Here is an 18827-nt window from a genome sequence, read left to right as displayed (position 1 = left end):
TAAATACATTTGAACTTATTTGGATTATTATCCATTATTATACAATGCCTTTATTTGGAGTATTAGCAATAAAATATTTTTGTCTATCAAAAAAAAAAAAAATTATTAAAAATCATTTTATTAAAAACATTGTCAAAATTAAAAAAAAACATTGTGTTAGTTTAATTGGTGTTCAACAGTGTGTGGCTTAATTTTAACACCCTGTTACAACTAACCACACTGTGTCATGTTTTCCTCAAAACTGGCTAGCAGTCACTGTGTGTTTCTTACATCTTTCAAAATGGTTTTATCTTTTAGCCTAGAAGACGGTGATCACAACAATATAAGATTTCACATTCATACTTTCATAGATTTTTTAAATAAAAAAAATATTGACTATAATAAAAAATGGTTTCTCTTGTGTTTCTCATCCATATTTCACCAAACTTATTTAATAATTGCCAGGAAGACATCTGCCAACACTGTGGTGAAAACCTCGGAAGAATGCCATGATCAAGCCTGAGCAAATACCCTAAAACTCTGTTACATTTAACCCCACGTTACTTTGTGCTCTGCGCTCCCCCGTTGTGAATGTCTTCTTGTATACTTCATGTACAGTACAATATGTTTTATATTGTGTGTTGAAGAGTACAATTGCAAAGAAATATAGAAATGACTAAAACTAGAGATTTTAATAGTTTTCAGAAATCGTGATTTTACATTCAGTATTGAAGATTTCAACTGCAAAAATGTTGAAATATAAGACTTTTAGAGATGGTAGCAATCAAGAGATATAGTATCATATTCCAACTCATTATGTGCTGTGAATTTTTACAGCGTTAAAGGGATCATCTTCAAGACAATACTTTCTGTATAAAATGTATGTAAAATCTAGACTAAAATCAAAGAAGACAAAAGTTACATGTTTTATGTTTAGTAGAAGTGAATGAGTCGACAGAGAAGCTGACTTAAACTTGCTCAGAGAAACGCTGTTGCTGTCAAACATGGTTTACTACACTAAGCCAGTTTAATGGTGAAGGGATTGATCCAATAGGCCTATTGATAGAAGGTTTGTGAAGACATTTCATGCTCCCTTTTATTAGCATTTTCTAGTATTTTCAAAATATTTTATTATAAATAGTATTTTAATTTAATACATTTGAGCTCTCACACAGCTCTCCCACCTTCTACTTACAACAGGGTTTGAGGAGGTTATCAAGCCATCCAGCTGAAAAGACGGAGACGAAAAGACGAAAGTCTCTGCACGGGCCTGGCCTGAGGTAAAAGTGACACTCATCTGAGAGGTCAAATATTTCATACACAAAACATTTTTAAAGACATAAATGCAAACAAACTATTTTAAACACTGCTTGGTGACTACAGCTGACAATGCTTGATTAAAAGTTTTGAATGAGCACGTGACACTATTCAGGCATTATTCATTTAGTAGTCATGATGAAATGTTTGCTACTTGAAATAAACACATTTTGTATTATTGTTGGAATCTTATCAAAACATGATCTTATTTTAAACTGTTAACATTAAATGTAATTAAATACATGACCAGCACTTGAGCATTACTTAGGGTCTGTCAGTAGTGATCGCCTGCCTGATTTTTGTCAAAAGGTGGAGGTTGTACAAAATTTGATAGAGGTGGTCACCTCCCTCATACTTGTCTTTGCAGGAAAAACATCGAGTTACTGTAATAAGATGTGAGTGTTTCCAACAGTAATAGAAAATAGTGCTAGCTATATATATTTCACATGTACACGTTACAGGATTGATATGAATCCTTCTCTCCAACAAAGATGACACTAAATATAATCTTAATGCTTATACATATAAAATATCTTAGCAATTCCATGCAGAAGTCAACCTTGCCATAAAAAAAAAGTTTTCACCAAAATACAGAACCCGTTTTTTTTTTTTTTTTTTCGTCTAAGCAAGTATTTAACAGAACTTTAAAAATGCTCAAAAATGTCTCTGTCAGCTTTTTCAAACAATTACATTTGATTTACCAAAGTCACACAAGTGGCAATTTCACATAAAGGCAAAAATATTACATAAAAATAAAATCAATAATTTTTGTTCTATAGAGAGCCAACTCTTATCATTTTGATGATCATTACTTATTTTAGGTTGTGCAGTTTAATTCACAGAATTTCTACAGTATTTTCTAAGTATTTTCATTTAAAGTTCAAAATGTTTACAGAACTATATTTTTCTGATCCCATAACTCTGTGGTCAGTTGTTCTGGAAAATATAAAAAGTTTAATGAAGTGTTAAACAAATATTTTCTATGTGAATTCATGTTTTGAGTTTTTACTGCAAATGTCACATCCATAACACTGAAATTGCTCATATTTAAACTTATTTTCAGCTAAAATCTATATAAATAAGCTTAAAATTACTTTGTTTCAGTTTGTTACTGGATAATAATGTTAGTCTTAGTTTTATGTTTTACTTCATACATACGTCACATGACTAAATGTAGGCCTAATAATGTTATTTTGAGTTTGTTCTGTTAGCAATTATAATAATTTTCTTCAGTTAAATCAAAATTACTTGAGATTATCTAATCTTAAAATGACAGTGTTTTATTTAGTTTCTGGACAATAATGTTTCAGAATCAGTTGGTGTTGTATTTACAAGTTTATTTCTTGTATTTATGTAGATATTTGTGGTGAAAATACTGTTCCTTATTATTGAGAAGTGAAAGATTAAAGATTATAGCTTGTATCTGCCTGTCTGTCTATTATATATCTAGTTTAGATAGCTTGTCCAATATGGTGTTGGGATTTTGAATGTAAACAAGTGTTCTGGAATGCGCTGTCATAGAAACAGAAGAACGCAGGATTAAAAGTAGAAGACAGTTCAGAATCTCCTCATTGCGTCTTCTCATTGCAGTTGGTAATAGTAGTGTTCCCAGTGAATTCTGTTATTATGGCATTGAAAAGAAAGCGTTGTTCTCAAGACACTCAAGTGTATGATTTTCATACTCGTACCCCTCCAACATCCAGCGCCAATGTGGCTGAGAACCATTCACCTGTTGGTGTGGGTGAGGAGATTGAGATACAAGTGAGAAAGAAGAGGAGGTGGGAGAGTTTTGAAAAGCCGCTCTCCCTTTACGCTGAGGGTAAAGCCAGTCACTGTTTGTCAATCTGACCATGCTTTGTGTTCACTAGATCTCTGTACATGTACATATAGGCCCAGACAGATTCTGTGGACATGTTTTGCTATTTCTGCTGAGAATTTTGTTTAAAAAGTCTGCAGATTTATGAGGAATGATTTTGAGAGTAAAGTAACTAAAATCCAAACACATACAATAAAAAAATAACTTTTTGACTTGTTTTAGGTTTCTAACACAAATCTAAGTAGAACCAATTGTTTGGTAATCAAAGATTCTCATAATTTATCCACTAAAAAAGAAATCTTTACAACAATCTGAATTTTACATAAATCATTTAAATAATTGCAGATTATTAATAATATCTCTGAAATATAAAAATGGTATAAATATCAATATTCAATGGACTCAATAATGGGCATAACATGTGTATGATTCAGATTTGTTGAGGGCAAATTATGAGCATTCACTATAAGAAACCCAATTCATGTTTCTGATCACTAAGATGAAGTGTGTCTTTACACTTTACATTAAAATACAAATCAATTTTATAAGCCATTATCATTATCATTAATGCATGTCTTACATCTCTAAATACAGATGACAACCAGTGGATGACTTTTCTCTGTGGCCAAAAGAGAAAACGAAGTTGTCACAGCTCTCATGTGAACGATTTCCATCCTCATACACCTCCGATATCCATCACCAGCCTTCAGTCCACTGATGTTGCTGAGGAAAGTGAGAGAAAGAGGAGAAGGACTGACAGTCCTGAAAAGCTGCTCTCCTGTAAAGTCCAGAAGTTCAGCAGCAGCTCTAGTGAGGAGGACCAGACTCCTGATCAGATCCACAAGAAGAGTTCTGAAGGTAAATCAAGTGATTTCAAGTGAAGGCTTTTTGAGAATGTGTGGCCTTCTCTCATGATCCTCTTCAGTATGAAGTAGAGTACATTACATTAAGTTCTGTAAATATATAAATATATTTTTTAAAAGCACTCTAAAAGTTTCAATCACTGTTTGCTGTATTTTGAAGTGTCCACCATATCAGTATTGTGCAGGTTCATTTTCACGATTTATTGAATTATTGAATATAGTCATATGTCTATTCCACCTCAAACATTACACACGTGTCTGTCAGTGCTTGACATTTCACATCAGCTGCAAATATTCATCTTTTAACAGGTGACATTCTGGACCAGTATGAACTCGGCAAGGAGATTGGAGAGGGAGGATTTGGCAGCGTCTATGAAGGGAAGCGCTTGGAGGATGGCCTTGAGGTGAACAATCCCTTTAACATATATTATGTTCACTTTTTAGTGCACTTGATGTGATTATAACAGAAGTGTTGTTTTGTTGAGCAGGTGGCAGTAAAAATTGCCAGAAAGCCATCGAACATGAAATACATCCACATCGTAAGTAGACTTAAACATGTAAAGGCACTGACAACAGTATATTTGGGGAAGCAACATCGCCTAACTAATCTTTCTTCTAGGCTGGTCATCCTGAGCCCCTTCCTTTAGAGATTGGCCTGTTGATACTGGCTCATAGAGGCGGCAAGGTTCCAGAGATCATTGAGCTGCTGGACTGGCAGGACCAGCAGGATCGTTACATCATGATCCTGGAACGACCTTCACCATGTGTAGATCTGTTTGACTTCATAATGTCTCTCGGCTCCATCACTGAACGCCAGGCTCAAAAGATCATGGAGCAGGCAACAACGGCCGGTCTCATGTGCTGCAGACGTGGGGTATTTCACCGAGACATAAAGCTGGAGAACCTGCTGGTCAACACTGACACGCTTGAGGTCAAGCTAATTGACTTTGGCTGTGGAGCTCTTCTCCAGGAATCTGGCTATGACAGTTTCTGTGGTATGTATTAAACTTAACACCTGTAGTCTGGACTGTCAATTTGACCAATCATGTATTTTCATGTTACAGAGAAAACATGCTTTAGTGTTTCATGCTGAGACCAAATCTTGTTCCTTCAGGCACAAAGGAGTACTTCCCACCAGAGTACTACCTGGACGACGAATACCATGCAGAACCATCCACTGTATGGTCTTTAGGAGTTCTGTTATTCCTGCTGCTGTGTCAACGATTTCCTGAAGTCACGGACACGCAGAGGATCGATGATGGAAACTGGACTGAGCCTGGATTGTCAGAAGGTAAGACGTCATTCATCACATCATAGACGAGCAGTTGTAGTTTAAATCACACAAAATCATGGATTAAAACTAAGAGTTGGATATTGGATAATGGTGACAATGTTCTGATTCTAAAGGTGAGTAGAGTCAGATCTTATAGATGAATAAAATGACAGCAGATGTAAAGTTGAAGTTGATAATGTGTTTCTCTCACTTCTTCCCACCATCGTTCTGCACAGAATGCTGTGACTTGATTCAAGCTCTCCTGCAGGAAAACCCAAGCCAGCGGATTCCTCTGGAAGAAATCATTCTCCATCAATGGTTTAAGGTACGGAACTGTAGATCAGCTTCTAATGATTTGGAAAATAGATTCTCCTTTCATTTGAAAATGTTTTTTTATTGTACATTTTAATTGTTTATTGTGATGAATCTGAATCAATAACCTTGATTTGGTGTGTGTCTGTATGTTTCAGGTCAAGGAATAAGAAATAAGGAATGTAGTGCAAATGGATGGGAAAGATTATTTGCACTACTGAGCACCACAGTTCCTGACGCTAAAAGTTACAGATTCAACAGGAGAGCCTAAAAAAAGGACACAGCTGCAACAAAGAATCCTAAAAAAAGGTCACAGCAACAACAGAGGATCCAGAAAAAAAGATCAGGCCTCAAGAAAAGATCCTAAGAAGAGGGCACAGCCCCAACAATGAAAACATTTGTAAATAAAAACATGAATAAAATATAATTTGTCGCACCAGTCCTGTTGTCATCAAAAATACATCAAATCAGCCACGATACTGAAAAAGCAGACAGCAGTGAATGAAACACTTAAACACATCACTTGAACACCTAAACATCAGGACAGTTAAACACATACACACTCTCACACACACTTATAAACTGATGTGACTGTAAATGAGCAAAGTTTTGGGAAATTGTGAACAAATTTAGTAATTAAAGCACAATGTAGAAAAAAGTGGGTAGAGGACTGTGCAGACACTCTCTCACACACACATACACACACAGAGGCTTGAACATTTCTCTTTAAGAGGATATATAAGTAATGATGTTTATACTGTACAGTCTGCATTTTTTATTCTTCTACAATAACTTTGGGGTCATTTTCCTCTCAGGGACCAAAAAAAAGTTCCTATAAAGTGAAGATCTACTGGTCTGACATTTCCACATCTATAAGATTGAATAAAAATGTAAATTCAGACAGTATCAGTCAGAGGCCACTAGAGGACAGACACTAGCCATTCTGCTGGAAAAGCAAAGAAAATTGGTTCATTCCAGAACAAGTGTTGAAACTGCATAAGGCCTAAATGACCTTTAACCTTTGATCAGTTTTCCCTCAACACTCAGTTTTAGTAAATTATAAGCAGTGTTAAAGAAAAAGCTAGATTTACCCAGCGCTGAGAATGACCCAGAGTTGACCTTTTCGAGTTTTAAAATCCAAGACACAATAAACAGATGTAAGACTGTGTCGCGGGACCAACAGGATTCAACTAAAATAAAGTGGACAGAGTTTGTCGGTCATGCTGCGTACAATCTCAAAACATCAACAATCACACTCTTACGTAACATCATTAACTGTGTCATACATATAGACGTTATAACCTGATTAACTTAAGAAATAAACTAAGAAACTTTCCGTGTGTGTGTGTGTGTGTGAGTGTACAATTCTGAACTATATCTCAATATCCGAAGCATACAAACATCAGACAGCTACTAGGCTTTTCGCACACTTAACCCTCTACCTCATGGTTTTGCCATATGGCAACATGATATTTGTGTTCATTCCTCTGTCACTGTTTCTTTGAGACCAACATTGAATTGTTTTGGTTGGAAAGAAAAGACCTTAGTGTGGCCAATGATGTGTTTTGGTTAAGTTACATGACATGCAGTGTTTTTCTGTGACGTGATTTCTGGCAGACTGGCGTTCATTGTGAGTAGTTGCTGAATGCAAACGTAAACGTCAATAAAGACAAAGCATCAACTCATGTCAGATCAACAAAGAAATCTGTAACATTACCTCCAGTAAGTTACGATGACATATTCACTACTCAATCTTTTTTAATCACTTAAGTTTTCTGTAAAGCGTTTAAATGTATGTGTTTCCAAGTGGCAACACTGTGGAATAGTGGAATGTGCAATATTGCAATGGGTGAGCTAGCTAGCAAGGTCAGCTGTGAACTTTTAAGTTGCAACAATAACAACATGAATGCTAGTAATATATTGTTGATTAGGTGTATGTTAATGACATTTGCATTATGGATAAAATCTAGTTCTACTGGCAATACTACTTTTGAATAGATATGAATACAGGGAACAGTGTATTAGCGAGCACCACCATGTTCAATGATAAGTGAACGATGAAAAGGACAGAACTGGCTCTTCCTGTAGATGAAAGTGAGGATGAGATGGGTTTTAGTGACCATGAGAATGATGCAGACTGGTCATTTGGTAAGAGCAGTGATGGAGACAGTTCGAGTAAGTTAGCTCTGAGGCAGATAAGACAGGCGTAGTAAAGTATAGTGTAATTTATAAACATTGTTAGCTAGGGATGTAACGGTATTGTAAATACCGTCATACCGCAATATTAATTTTTTTCGATATTACCGAAGTCGCATGACTCGGTAAAACTATAGGTCTTCTGAGCAAATTTGCTCAGGTGAATGAAGCGAACAGGAGGTAGCAAAAACTACAATTCACATCAGCCCATGCTTGACCATCATCCCTTGCGGTCTGTTGTCGCTACAGATCCAGTAATGCGGAAATGGAGTGTGCTGCTAGAAGCGGGGATGAAAAAGAGCTGTAAAACTCTAAAGCGGGTGTTGTCGCCGCGCGCGTGCTGAATAGCGGTGTTGTCGCGCGCGGACTGAATAGCAGTGTTGTCTCGCGAGTTCTTATCAGCTGTGTTGTTGCGCGCGTTCTTATCAGCTGTGTTGTCGCGTCATATATCTCTTGTCCCAGAAACCTCAGTCCCAAATGAGAGGTTTTTTTTCTGTTGCAGGGGACATTGTAAATACCCAGAGATACCAGCTTTTACCAGATTATATTTATATGATAATTTTCCTTTAAACCCATCTCTATCTAAGTGAGTGAGTGATGTTGAATGTTGAATGTGATGAGTTTTCAACACTACTAAATTGAAACTTAATTTTTTTACATGGTTTAATATTTTTTTGTTATTAAAATTGAAGTTCCTGTTTCAAAGCTTACAGATAGATGGCTAATTTGTATGTCATTGACACTTTTGGCACTTTTTTGGAGTATTTTCATAAGTTTTGTTTTTTCCTGTAAATGATTCAATAAATACCGTACCGTGACATTCATACCGAGGTATTACCGTACCGTTAAATTCTGATACCGTTACATCCCTATTGTTAGCTAGTAGCTACTTTATTCTGATGTATCTGGATATACTAGACTTGTTATTTATTTGTTATAATATTTACTGGAGAAAATATTTATCTTTACTGTATGTTATATAAATGACAATAAATATTAGCTTTTTAGTAATATTAATAAAAAAAAAATTATAAATGTAAGCTAATGGAATACCAGCTGCTGGAATGTATGTATAAGGTGTCATTTATAAGTTAATAAAGTTAAAGCTTATAATACTGCAACACCGATTAAATTATTTCAAACAACAAAATTATTAATTATAAGGAAATTTTTCAATTCAACATTTTTAAGCTAGACCCACTGTTGGACGTTGTTGCCATATAGCAACATATCATTAATTACCTTTAAAAATATATATTTAAGCCATTTTAACATCAATTTTTTTAATAGATTTATCATATTGCGCGCAGTAGAGGGTTAAAGTACAATCTGTTCTTAGCTCCTTACCCAAGGCTGAGTGTAATCTCTGCAGTATTAAAGCTTATGATACTGCAACACCGATTAAATTATTTCAAACAACAAAATTATTAATAATAAGGAAATTTTTAAATTTGACATTTGTAAGTTGGACCCACTGTTGGAATTACCTTTAAAATAATCTATTTAAGCAATTTTAACGTCAATTTTGTTTATAGATCTATCACATTGCGCGCAGTAGAGGGATAAAGTACAATCTGTTTTTAGCTCCTTACCCAAGGCTGAGTGTAATCTCAGTAGTCTCATTAAAACTGCATTAAAATGGTACAAAATACATCCAAACTGGCAGCTTATGTACAAAGAAATTCACTTCAAAAGATAAAAAAGGCAAATAACTCAGGAAACAGTCGTTTCCAATTCTCCACTCAAAAGCTCTCCTCTGACCTGGCTGGTTAGATAAAATTCTTTGTAAGAAGTCTACATTGCTGTTTTCTCAGTTATTTGCCAAGGCTTGAGATGAGACTAGAAAATTGAAGAATACTGAAGACGTCGATCAATCCTTGGAGTATGGATGGAAATTATACATCAAATATAAAGAAACAAGAGACAGATGGTAAGGGTGGATTCAGGAGCAAGTCAAAATAAGACAGGAAAATAAGACAAACAACATAAAAAGGTCTTTTAGTGGCGATACCTTCAATACTTCATTGACTGTTTCAAATGCCAGTAGCGGATCTGCTGGTGCTCTTTATAGATAATTACAAACTTTGACATAGTTAATCAGTATGAGACAAAAATATTGAATAATACTCCAGTCTACACACTGGTCAAAAACTTCCAACTCATGTGTAATAGCAGCTAAAGCAGAGAGCTATTTTTCATGTCATTACCTTAAAATTATAAGGTTGTATATGACATTTTTGTCAAAACTGAGTTATTCACATATTCTTATTAAATGACAACTTATTTACATCATGGCATTTTATTTATAACTTCTCAACATTTTAAGGCTTTGTATTTAGAAAGCAAAAAAGGTTTATCTATAAAGTCGGACTCTAGCTTGACTCTAAGGTTCTTTCTCTTGTTCTTTGTTCTTTTATATCACATTTTACCTGTTTTTATGTTTTTTTTACTCATTTTTATTATTTGTTTTATTTTTATTTCACTTGTTTCTTTTATTCTTGTTTATGTAAAGCACTTTGAATTGCCACTGTGTATGAAATGTGCAATATAATCAAACTTGCCTTGCCTTGCCTTCAGCCAATCAGCATTTCCAATGCACGCATAAGAGCCAATCAGGATCAGCTATCTTTGTCATTTCGCCGGACTGCTCTGTTAACAATGTGAAAGACCAGAATAAACCACAAAATCAGAGTCCACTAAATAATGCAGCACCACATAAAATTGAGCAGAAACCTGGAACTGAAAAAGTGTGTAAATATGATGATTTAGAGGCGTTTTTGACATTGAGATGAAATGTTACACTTTACATTGTTGAAAAAGAGACAGTTATTAAAAAATGTAGTATTTTCTTTTCGGCTTTGTCCATTTATTAATCTGGGATTGCCACAGGCACGCGCCCTACTTGGGTTATTCGCACGAAAACAGTTAAAACAACATGGCACTTAAGATTTTAAGTACAAAATTCAGTAATTTGTTAAGAAAAAAAACATAATAAAGACATCGCTGTTCTCTACGAAGCACAATGTATAATTTCAACATAATTTATTTATAATCATTTTACTGCATTTTCTACTAAAATTCTTATTACCGAAACATGTCCATGCATGTTTGAATGTGTATTATGTTGTAATTTAAACAAATTAGCATAAACATTTTAAAATAAAAACAAATGAATTGTTTTAATAGATTATCTTGCATGACAAAACAAACAGTTTACAGAATATTCATGTATAATGACAATCAGAAAAAAATGAAAAATTAGGTGTTCGTGACAGATGTTCTCATCCTCCGCAACCATTTTAAAGTGCTGTTTAAACACACATAAAGAGTTTAAATAACGTTTAATTTTGTATAAAGGAGCACACATGGGCCAGTTGTTTTAAGATGACTGCCAGAAAAGAAAATCTTTTATATTTCTCCAGTTTACTGTAAAATTTTCTCCTGCCAAAATGGTTACACGACTTTTTGATCATCATTACCGAAACAGGTATTTTTTCTACATTTAAATAATTGTTAGATTTGCAAATTTTAATGAAAACAAACTTTTTTAAAGACTTAATTTTATCCACTGAGAATTTTTTTAAAATCATCATAGCTTCCCTATTATTTGCAACATATTGTAACGGGGAGACTGACACGGAGGGATCCATTATGCAGTATTTATTAAGTCACACTTTACTCAACATACAACACGCACGAATGTGCGAACATACAACAGTAACAGCAATGAAGGTCTTAGGGCTGGCAGCTGACAGACACAGAGTGATTTACCAGGCATGGGTCAGAGGCAGGCGGCGTGATTCAGAGTCCGTGTAACAGGCTTGGGTCGAGGGCAGGCAGCAAGTATCAGAGTCCGTGTAACAGGCTTTAAGTCGTGGGCAGGCAGAAGGCAGAGCAGAGTCAGGAAACGGGCTGAAGTTGTACACAGGAGATCAGGCAGGATAGAACGCTCAGAAATGCTGGCCGGGGCTAAACAAGACTTCGCAAAGACTGGGTGTGAGAGAGCTGCTTATAAAGGGTGCGTGGGTCATTAGCGTGATTCAGATCAGGTGTGCTGGATCAGTGTAGATGGATGATGTAATGCTTAGAAGTCCGGAGATGGTGGCCTCTGCTGGCCAGCGAGGGGAATGACTGGGACCGAGTCGGTGACACATATTGAGGCACCTCATTCTCCGCAACTCTTTTCTCATATACCGCAACCATTTAGAGACAGTTGCGGTAGAGAGAACAGGTGTTTCGGGAATGAGAATTTAAGTAAAATTGCATACTAGATTCAAATAACTCTTTTAAATTTAATGTTAATTTTAAAATGTACTAACTGTTTTTATTTTGCTTTGATTTGTTTTATTTTAAACAGTCAGCAATGAAAAAAATAAAATCTTTAGCTTAAGCTAGGTTGGAAAAAATTGTACAGCAACCCAGAACTACTTGAGGAGTATAGAAGGAAAGAAAGAGAGAGGTTAGATTTGGAGATGGGATAGCAGGTGTAATTACTAAAAGAAATACTCTACAGTGTTAGGAAATCTAATCATTTAAGTTAATAATTTATTTTTGATCTGCACACATGCAGTGTACAAATGCGCATACACACACACAGACATACACACACACAGAGGGCCCTATTATACACCTGGCGCAATGTGGCGTAAGGCGCGACGCAATTGTTGTTTGCTTGTTTCAGCTTGGTGCAAGAGTCGTTTTGAGGTTTTGCACAACGCTGTTTAAATCATTTGAGCTCATATGTACGTCCATAGGGGTTCTGCTCTAAAAAGGCGTTCTGAGGAGCATTGCTGGTGCGGTGCTATTTTGAGAAACTATAATAGATTTTTCAATAGACCAGAACGAAGTAAATTGTAAAATATTACAAAACATTTTAGATTTTAGATTTAGATAATTTTCTAGCCTACATAAATATAAAAACCATATGCCTTCTTGATCTCGGGAGGCTTTTTTAGTTCATTCATAACAATTTGCTTTTGTATAATGTTATCATTATTAGCAGTATTATTATTATCTACATATTTATATTTGTTTTATTAAAAACAAGCTTAGATTTGCCCACCTGTCAGGTTTTAGACCATATGGGGCACAGCATGTGTATTAGGATATTACTCAGGTTTTTGACCACACTTTATTATTATTGTTCATTTATTCGTTTGCTGGAACTTAGAACTGAATTTAGAAATAGTTTTGAAACAAATCTTTGCGCTTAAACGAAATTAATTATTTACAGGCTAATTGACGTCTGTGGATAAAAGGTTTCCCTATTAGATCATGCATTACGACGCAAAGCGGATTTTTCCATCCTTATATTCCATCCATACAAAATGTTAAGCCTTTTGTGTAGTCACTTTATAACCATATGTAGTTTTTACGGTAATAAAAATACAAAACTTTACTCTTCAAGTCGCTTTGTCAAACAACAAATATCGAAACCTTGTCAGAAAGAAGTATGTTAGCTTCTCTAGAGAGGAATTCCCAAGCAGCATTGTAGAGATAGTAATACTAGAACCTAGTGTTTGCACCATGTCATTGCATGACCAGAGGGTGCTAATCTTCTTTTTGAATTTATTTTTAAATGACAGTCTTTACTTTACCTAGAAATACCAAGTATGCCTGTCTGTGGATTGCAAGACAGGCGTAACATGAAGGTGCGTAACTTGTAGTAAGTTAGAGAGACGCAATTTGCAGTAATGGAGATCCCATTGAACCATGTGAGATGTCACAACGAGATGTTGTTGGCAAGATGGTGGAAATACTTACAAGAGATCATTTTCACCAAAGTTTTCTCCAAATTTATCCACACCCAATTAATTTGATATATTATTATATTCATTTAGCAACTCGGTTACGACTTTAAGCACATCAAGTATGAAGTATACGGTTGGGTTTAGGGTTGTGGTTGGTATATGCGTTAAATAAATTAAAGTTATGTTTTAAAGCACTAATAATAAAGCAAATTTGAAATTCAGTGTTGTTTTTTCTACATTAAATGTTTAACAAAATCTAATAATATACTTAAAATCAATGTTGAAATGATTAACCTAAATTCTACAACCTATTTTTCATTACCGCAACCAACGTTCCTTAAATGATATTTTAATTAATATTTTTTAATTGTTTGCTTTTTAATGCATGTGCATAATCTACAAATTATGTCCTTTCAGGTTAGCCACATTATTTTGAAAACACATCAGGTTTTATCAAAATACATTAAAAAAAGTGTTGTCAGTTGTGTACGGTGTTTCGGTAATGAGAAAAAACAATAAAAAAAACCCTGTTCATTTAAAAATAAATGTTATCTTAGAATCTAAAATAATTTCACATCACTGTTAATAATCCCTTTTTAAAAAATGTCAAAATGAATTAGCTTTTTTGTAATAATCAATTTAGCAGACTGTTGCGGTAATGAGATGTTTTGGAAATTATGCTCAAAAAGGTACTAAATGATGTGTATATATTTTTAAATTAATGTTGACAAATGCTCCAGACTTTGTTGTAATTATCTGCAAAACCAAATTTAATTTAAACATTTTTTCAAAATTCATGTTTGAAAAATTTTAAACTACGTTTTCGTGAGAATCACCCACTTAATGATAGACGCGCGCATCTACTTTAGTGAACAGAACCTGCATAGGCTGTGGATAACAGGTAATAAAGTTGCAAATAATAATCAGTTTGTGGCACAGAGTAATCGTTTTGGAGCCGTGCGCAAAATATGAACAGCACTTAGCAGTGAAAATGAAACTGAAAGCGTGCACATCATTTAATCATATCGCATTTTAGAGTTATGATTGCGACAAGCATTTGATAATTTTTTTCTTTCATGGCGAACACACAGTTGTGCATGAAAATAAATGTTTTTATTTTCTAAAAATAAAATCTAATAAAAAATCTAATAAAAATGTAATTTTAGCTTAACATTATTTTTAATGTTTATACTTTTTTTATTTCATTACAAAACTGAAGGCATTTGATTCAGGCTCCCATCACCTATACCACAGTCAACCACTAGGAGTGAAAGATATTTTGCCTCAACTAAGTCAACTTTATTTATAGAGCAATTGAAAAACAAACACGGAGGAAGTGACAGGAAAAGGTCCCTTAACAAAGGTAAAATGGCACTCTCAAAGACCATGAAACGCAAAATTGATGCAGAAAACAGGTCTGTCAATGATGACTGGACTGATAAGTACGCATTTATCATGCCAACCTTCCGAAATGCGTCACCAGTATGCCTAATTTGCAGCGAAACTGTTGCTGTTGCAAAAGAGTACAATCTGCGCTGTCACCACAACACAAAACATTTTAATTTCAAGGTTTCATATCCTGAGCTGTCAGAGGCTCGTCAGAGAAAAATCGCCACATTGAAATGTGTCTACTCCCGTGCAAGTGGCATTATTACCCGGACTTTAACTGATCAAGAGAGAGTGACATGTGCATCCCTGCAGGCTGCTTGGGTGCTTTGCAGACGTAACCGGCCTTTCACGGAAAGTGAGGTTTTAAAGGAGTGCATGATCACCGTTCTGGACTTGCCCCCGACAAATCAATGGACAGAATTATTACATCTGTCAAACAAGTACCTCTATCTGCCTCAAATAATGCACGTCGTGTGCACGTTTTGGCAGAGCAAGTGCAGAAAGCTTTCATTGACGGGGTTAAGAAAGCCAAATACTTTTCGCTAGCTAGCTGATGAGTCCACTGACAACACGGACATCTCACAGTTGTGCGTTTTTGTCTGATACTTTGATGGCAAAGATTTCCGAGAAGAGCTGCTGGCATTGCTTCCGCTGGACGACAACACCACTGCTGACATCATCTTTGGAAAACTGGAGGATTTTTTTAAAAGCCATGGATTGCCCCTGGATAAAATAATCCTGACAGAGACAGATGGTGCACCTGCTATGACTGGAAAAAACAAGGGTCTGGTGAGCAGATTAAAGACTGTCGCTCCTAAAACTAACGCACTCCACTGTATCATCCATCAGAGCGTACTGTGTGCAAAGTTAAGTGGGGAGCTCAAAGAAGTGATGGAGAAAACGATGAAAATTATCAACCACATCAGAGGAACTTCAAGCACGCAGCACCGCCTATTCTGCAAATTTGTGCTTGAATCCCAGGCTTCTCATGATGACCTGTTACTCCACAATGACGTGCGCTGGCTTAGTAAGGGCAAAGCACTGGAGCGATTTGTTGAACTCTGTGCGCAAGTAGTGGATTTCTTAAAACAAAGTCAATCCAAAGCTGCAGCTGACCATCTCCGCGTCATGCAAGACAAATTATACGTGTGCAACGTTGTGTTTTTAACAGACATCTTCTCCCATTTAAATACACTTAATCTCCAGCTGCAAGGAAAAGGAAAATCAGTGGTGGATTTGGTGGAAAAACTTGATGCCTTTGGGAACAAACTCGAACTCTTCCAAGCAGATTTGTTGTCAGAGAGGCTGCTGCACTTTAACACACTGAAGACGGTGGGAGAAGGCAACGTAACAGACCAGATGAAGACATTCATCACACAATTAAAAGACAACTTTTCTGCTAGATTCGATGACTTTTTCATTTCCAGGGATGCCATTGAATTTGCTCGTGACCCATTCACCATCAGCCCAAACGGAGAATTCTCCATGAACGTGGTGAAAATGCTGCCATTAGACGAGGCGGCCATTCAGAGCCAGTTGGCTGAAATTCAGGCCGCAGGTGACATGAAGGCGGCTCTCCGTGGTGATGAAAGCCTGAGCGCATTTTGGGTATCTTGTCCCGAGACCTATGACACATTAAAAACGCTGGCTATGTATGTGCTCACCATGTTCGGTTGAACCTACACCTGTGAGGCTGCATTCTCCAAGATGAACTCGATAAAAACACACGAGAGGAACCGACTGTCAACCCAGTCTTTGGAGGACTGTTTGCACATAAGTCTGACAGCAGCTCAACCTGATGTGAAAAAGTTGGTGTCAGAGGGGAAATGTAACTTTAGCCATTGATTAAGCACTGTGAGTAGACCGTTTCAGAATTGTGGTTTGAATTCTAGCCCACTTAACGTTTCATTTGATGTGCGAACATTATTTGTGACCTGTTTTCATCTGGTACCAGGTTATTACCATGCTATTTTAAGTTATGCCAGATTGTTTTTTCTCTTTTTTTTAGTCTCGAGGAGTCTGCTAATTTCAAGTTTGTTGTTGAGACTTAGAAATAATAATAAAAAAAATGTTAAGTAAGGGCATGAGGAAAAGTTACGTCTATGCGTTTGTTTGTTTTTTTTTCAAATACCTGTTTAAAACAATAAATGCTTAACGCCGCATAATCCGTCCGAGTCTGTCCTCATTTCGGAGTGTAGCTTAAGTATAGTGATACATGGTGGTTATTCTGACAAAAGACTCAGTTGTTGTAATTTTTAGTTGCTTTAAGTGTGGATCACTATTTTCTTTTTGATTCTCACAATTTTAGAATCCAGTAGCGGGCCGGTCTGAACGACTCAGCGGGCCGGATTCGGCCGCCAGTTGATGATCAGTGGTTTACAGTGTCAGTATAACTACTCTAGTCTGTATAATGTTGATTTTACCAGTGAATAAATGGTCTAATAATGTTGTCAATGACAGATTGCAAGCATAGGCCTATAGCTCAAACATAATTCAACATCAGAATTATTATAAGTAGAATAGAATTATTTATAGAAACCAGTAGACCTACACATAATATTGTTGTTTTACCACGTTTGATAAAAAACAATAATAATTGCAGACTCATATTAACCTTTATTTTACATCTACAGAATCGTGAGAAAATTGTGATTCTCATTTTAGCCAAACGTGCAGCTCCAGTTCACAGTATGTTAAAAGGTAAACTAAATTATATACATTCATTCTGCATGGTGCTAGTTCAAAGTTAATACGTTGACCTTAAAATTAAAGGGGATGGAAATGTTGTATATTTCATGGCATTGTTATTTCACTACAGCACCCAGAGTGCATTGTGATGTGTACTGGAAATGCCTGGTTGTTGTAGTTGTTATCTAAAAGAGCGAAGTAAAACGGAGAGCAGTCGAGCCAGCCTGTGTATCATCTTATTCTTTATGCAACGTTCATTATCTACACAGATATAATAGTTTTAGAGGCATATAGATCTCTGTTTGATCTGTAAAAATGACTAAGTCTAAAATGACAGGTTGAAGGGTTGGTCCTCTAATTGCACTTTACATTGAGAAAGCTATGTTCATCATGCTCACTTCATCATGTTGTGAACAACTTGAATTTAAAGTCAATAAAATAATGGCAACAATAAGAAAAGAAAACAAACGGCATCTTGTCATGGCATATATAGGCTTGTTGTGTCTAATATCAATATACCCAAGCTATTCAGAGATATTGCCAGATAATCACTGTACCTCACCTATACTTTAAACAGACTGAGGGGGCTTTCACACCTAGACTTTTGTTTTGGAACCTGTCTCGTTTGCCCAGTTAGCGCTGTTCAATTGGCATATGTGAATCCAGCAATCGCGCTTGGATCTACACCAAATCAATTGCTTTGAGATTGCTTGAATGAGGTGGTCTCCGCTCGATTGAAACAAACTCTTTTGGTCTGTTTAGAAACTTTGCAGTTTGAAAGTGAACCACACCAGGAGCAAAGAGCAACAATGTAACAATTGTAATGTCTGTTTTGGAACAACTGAATCGATTCACAGTGAAAGCACCCTCAGATAATTTGTGATTCTGACTGTCATCCTTTCTTGCATTGTCTTGAGCCTTCGCGTTACCAATTATATACTATATTGTTAGTAGCCTGCATTGGTCACAGTCATAATGCTATGTCATATTGCTTTCTAATGGATGTAAAATGCTCTGCAGTACATTTAGTCAATTTACAATTAAAAGTTTAACATTTTTTTTTTGTTATTTTGGTGAAAGTAACTAAAAAGAAATATAAGAGTCATGTAAAATAATACAATTCAGAGACAATAATATTGCAAGGTAAAGGATTACTTTAAAATAACAGTAACAAGTAATGTGTAATGTGATAGTTTGTAAGTAACTTGCATAATACTGGTTGTTAGCATGGTTCTAGTACGAAT

General features: G+C 35.7%; 1 protein-coding gene across 2 annotated transcripts; it reads left to right on the top strand.

The window, feature by feature from the left end:
- The first annotated feature begins 1920 nt into the window (after positions 1 to 1920).
- On the top strand, positions 1921 to 6896 carry LOC100006975 (novel protein similar to vertebrate pim oncogene family). Of its 2 annotated transcripts, none has more exons than XR_012395059.1 (8): positions 1921 to 3115; positions 3707 to 3970; positions 4285 to 4379; positions 4464 to 4514; positions 4595 to 4970; positions 5040 to 5266; positions 5485 to 5573; positions 5719 to 5998. XR_012395059.1 is itself a non-coding variant. In XM_021468215.3 (8 exons), exons 1-8 carry the CDS (start codon positions 2923 to 2925, stop codon positions 5728 to 5730), a joined length of 1257 nt encoding a protein of 418 aa, XP_021323890.2. In that variant the 5' UTR covers positions 1921 to 2922; the 3' UTR covers positions 5731 to 6896. The 2 variants fall into 2 exon arrangements, 1 of the variants encoding a protein (XP_021323890.2); XM_021468215.3 differs by having other exon boundaries at positions 5090 to 5266; positions 5719 to 6896.
- Positions 6897 to 18827: the final 11931 nt, after the last annotated feature.

This window comes from Danio rerio, chromosome 19 (assembly GCF_049306965.1).
Source record: "Danio rerio strain Tuebingen ecotype United States chromosome 19, GRCz12tu, whole genome shotgun sequence".
Taxonomy (NCBI): domain Eukaryota; kingdom Metazoa; phylum Chordata; class Actinopteri; order Cypriniformes; family Danionidae; genus Danio; species Danio rerio.
The sequence above is the reverse complement of the archived record's forward strand: the minus strand, read 5'-3'. Positions and strand labels throughout refer to the sequence as shown.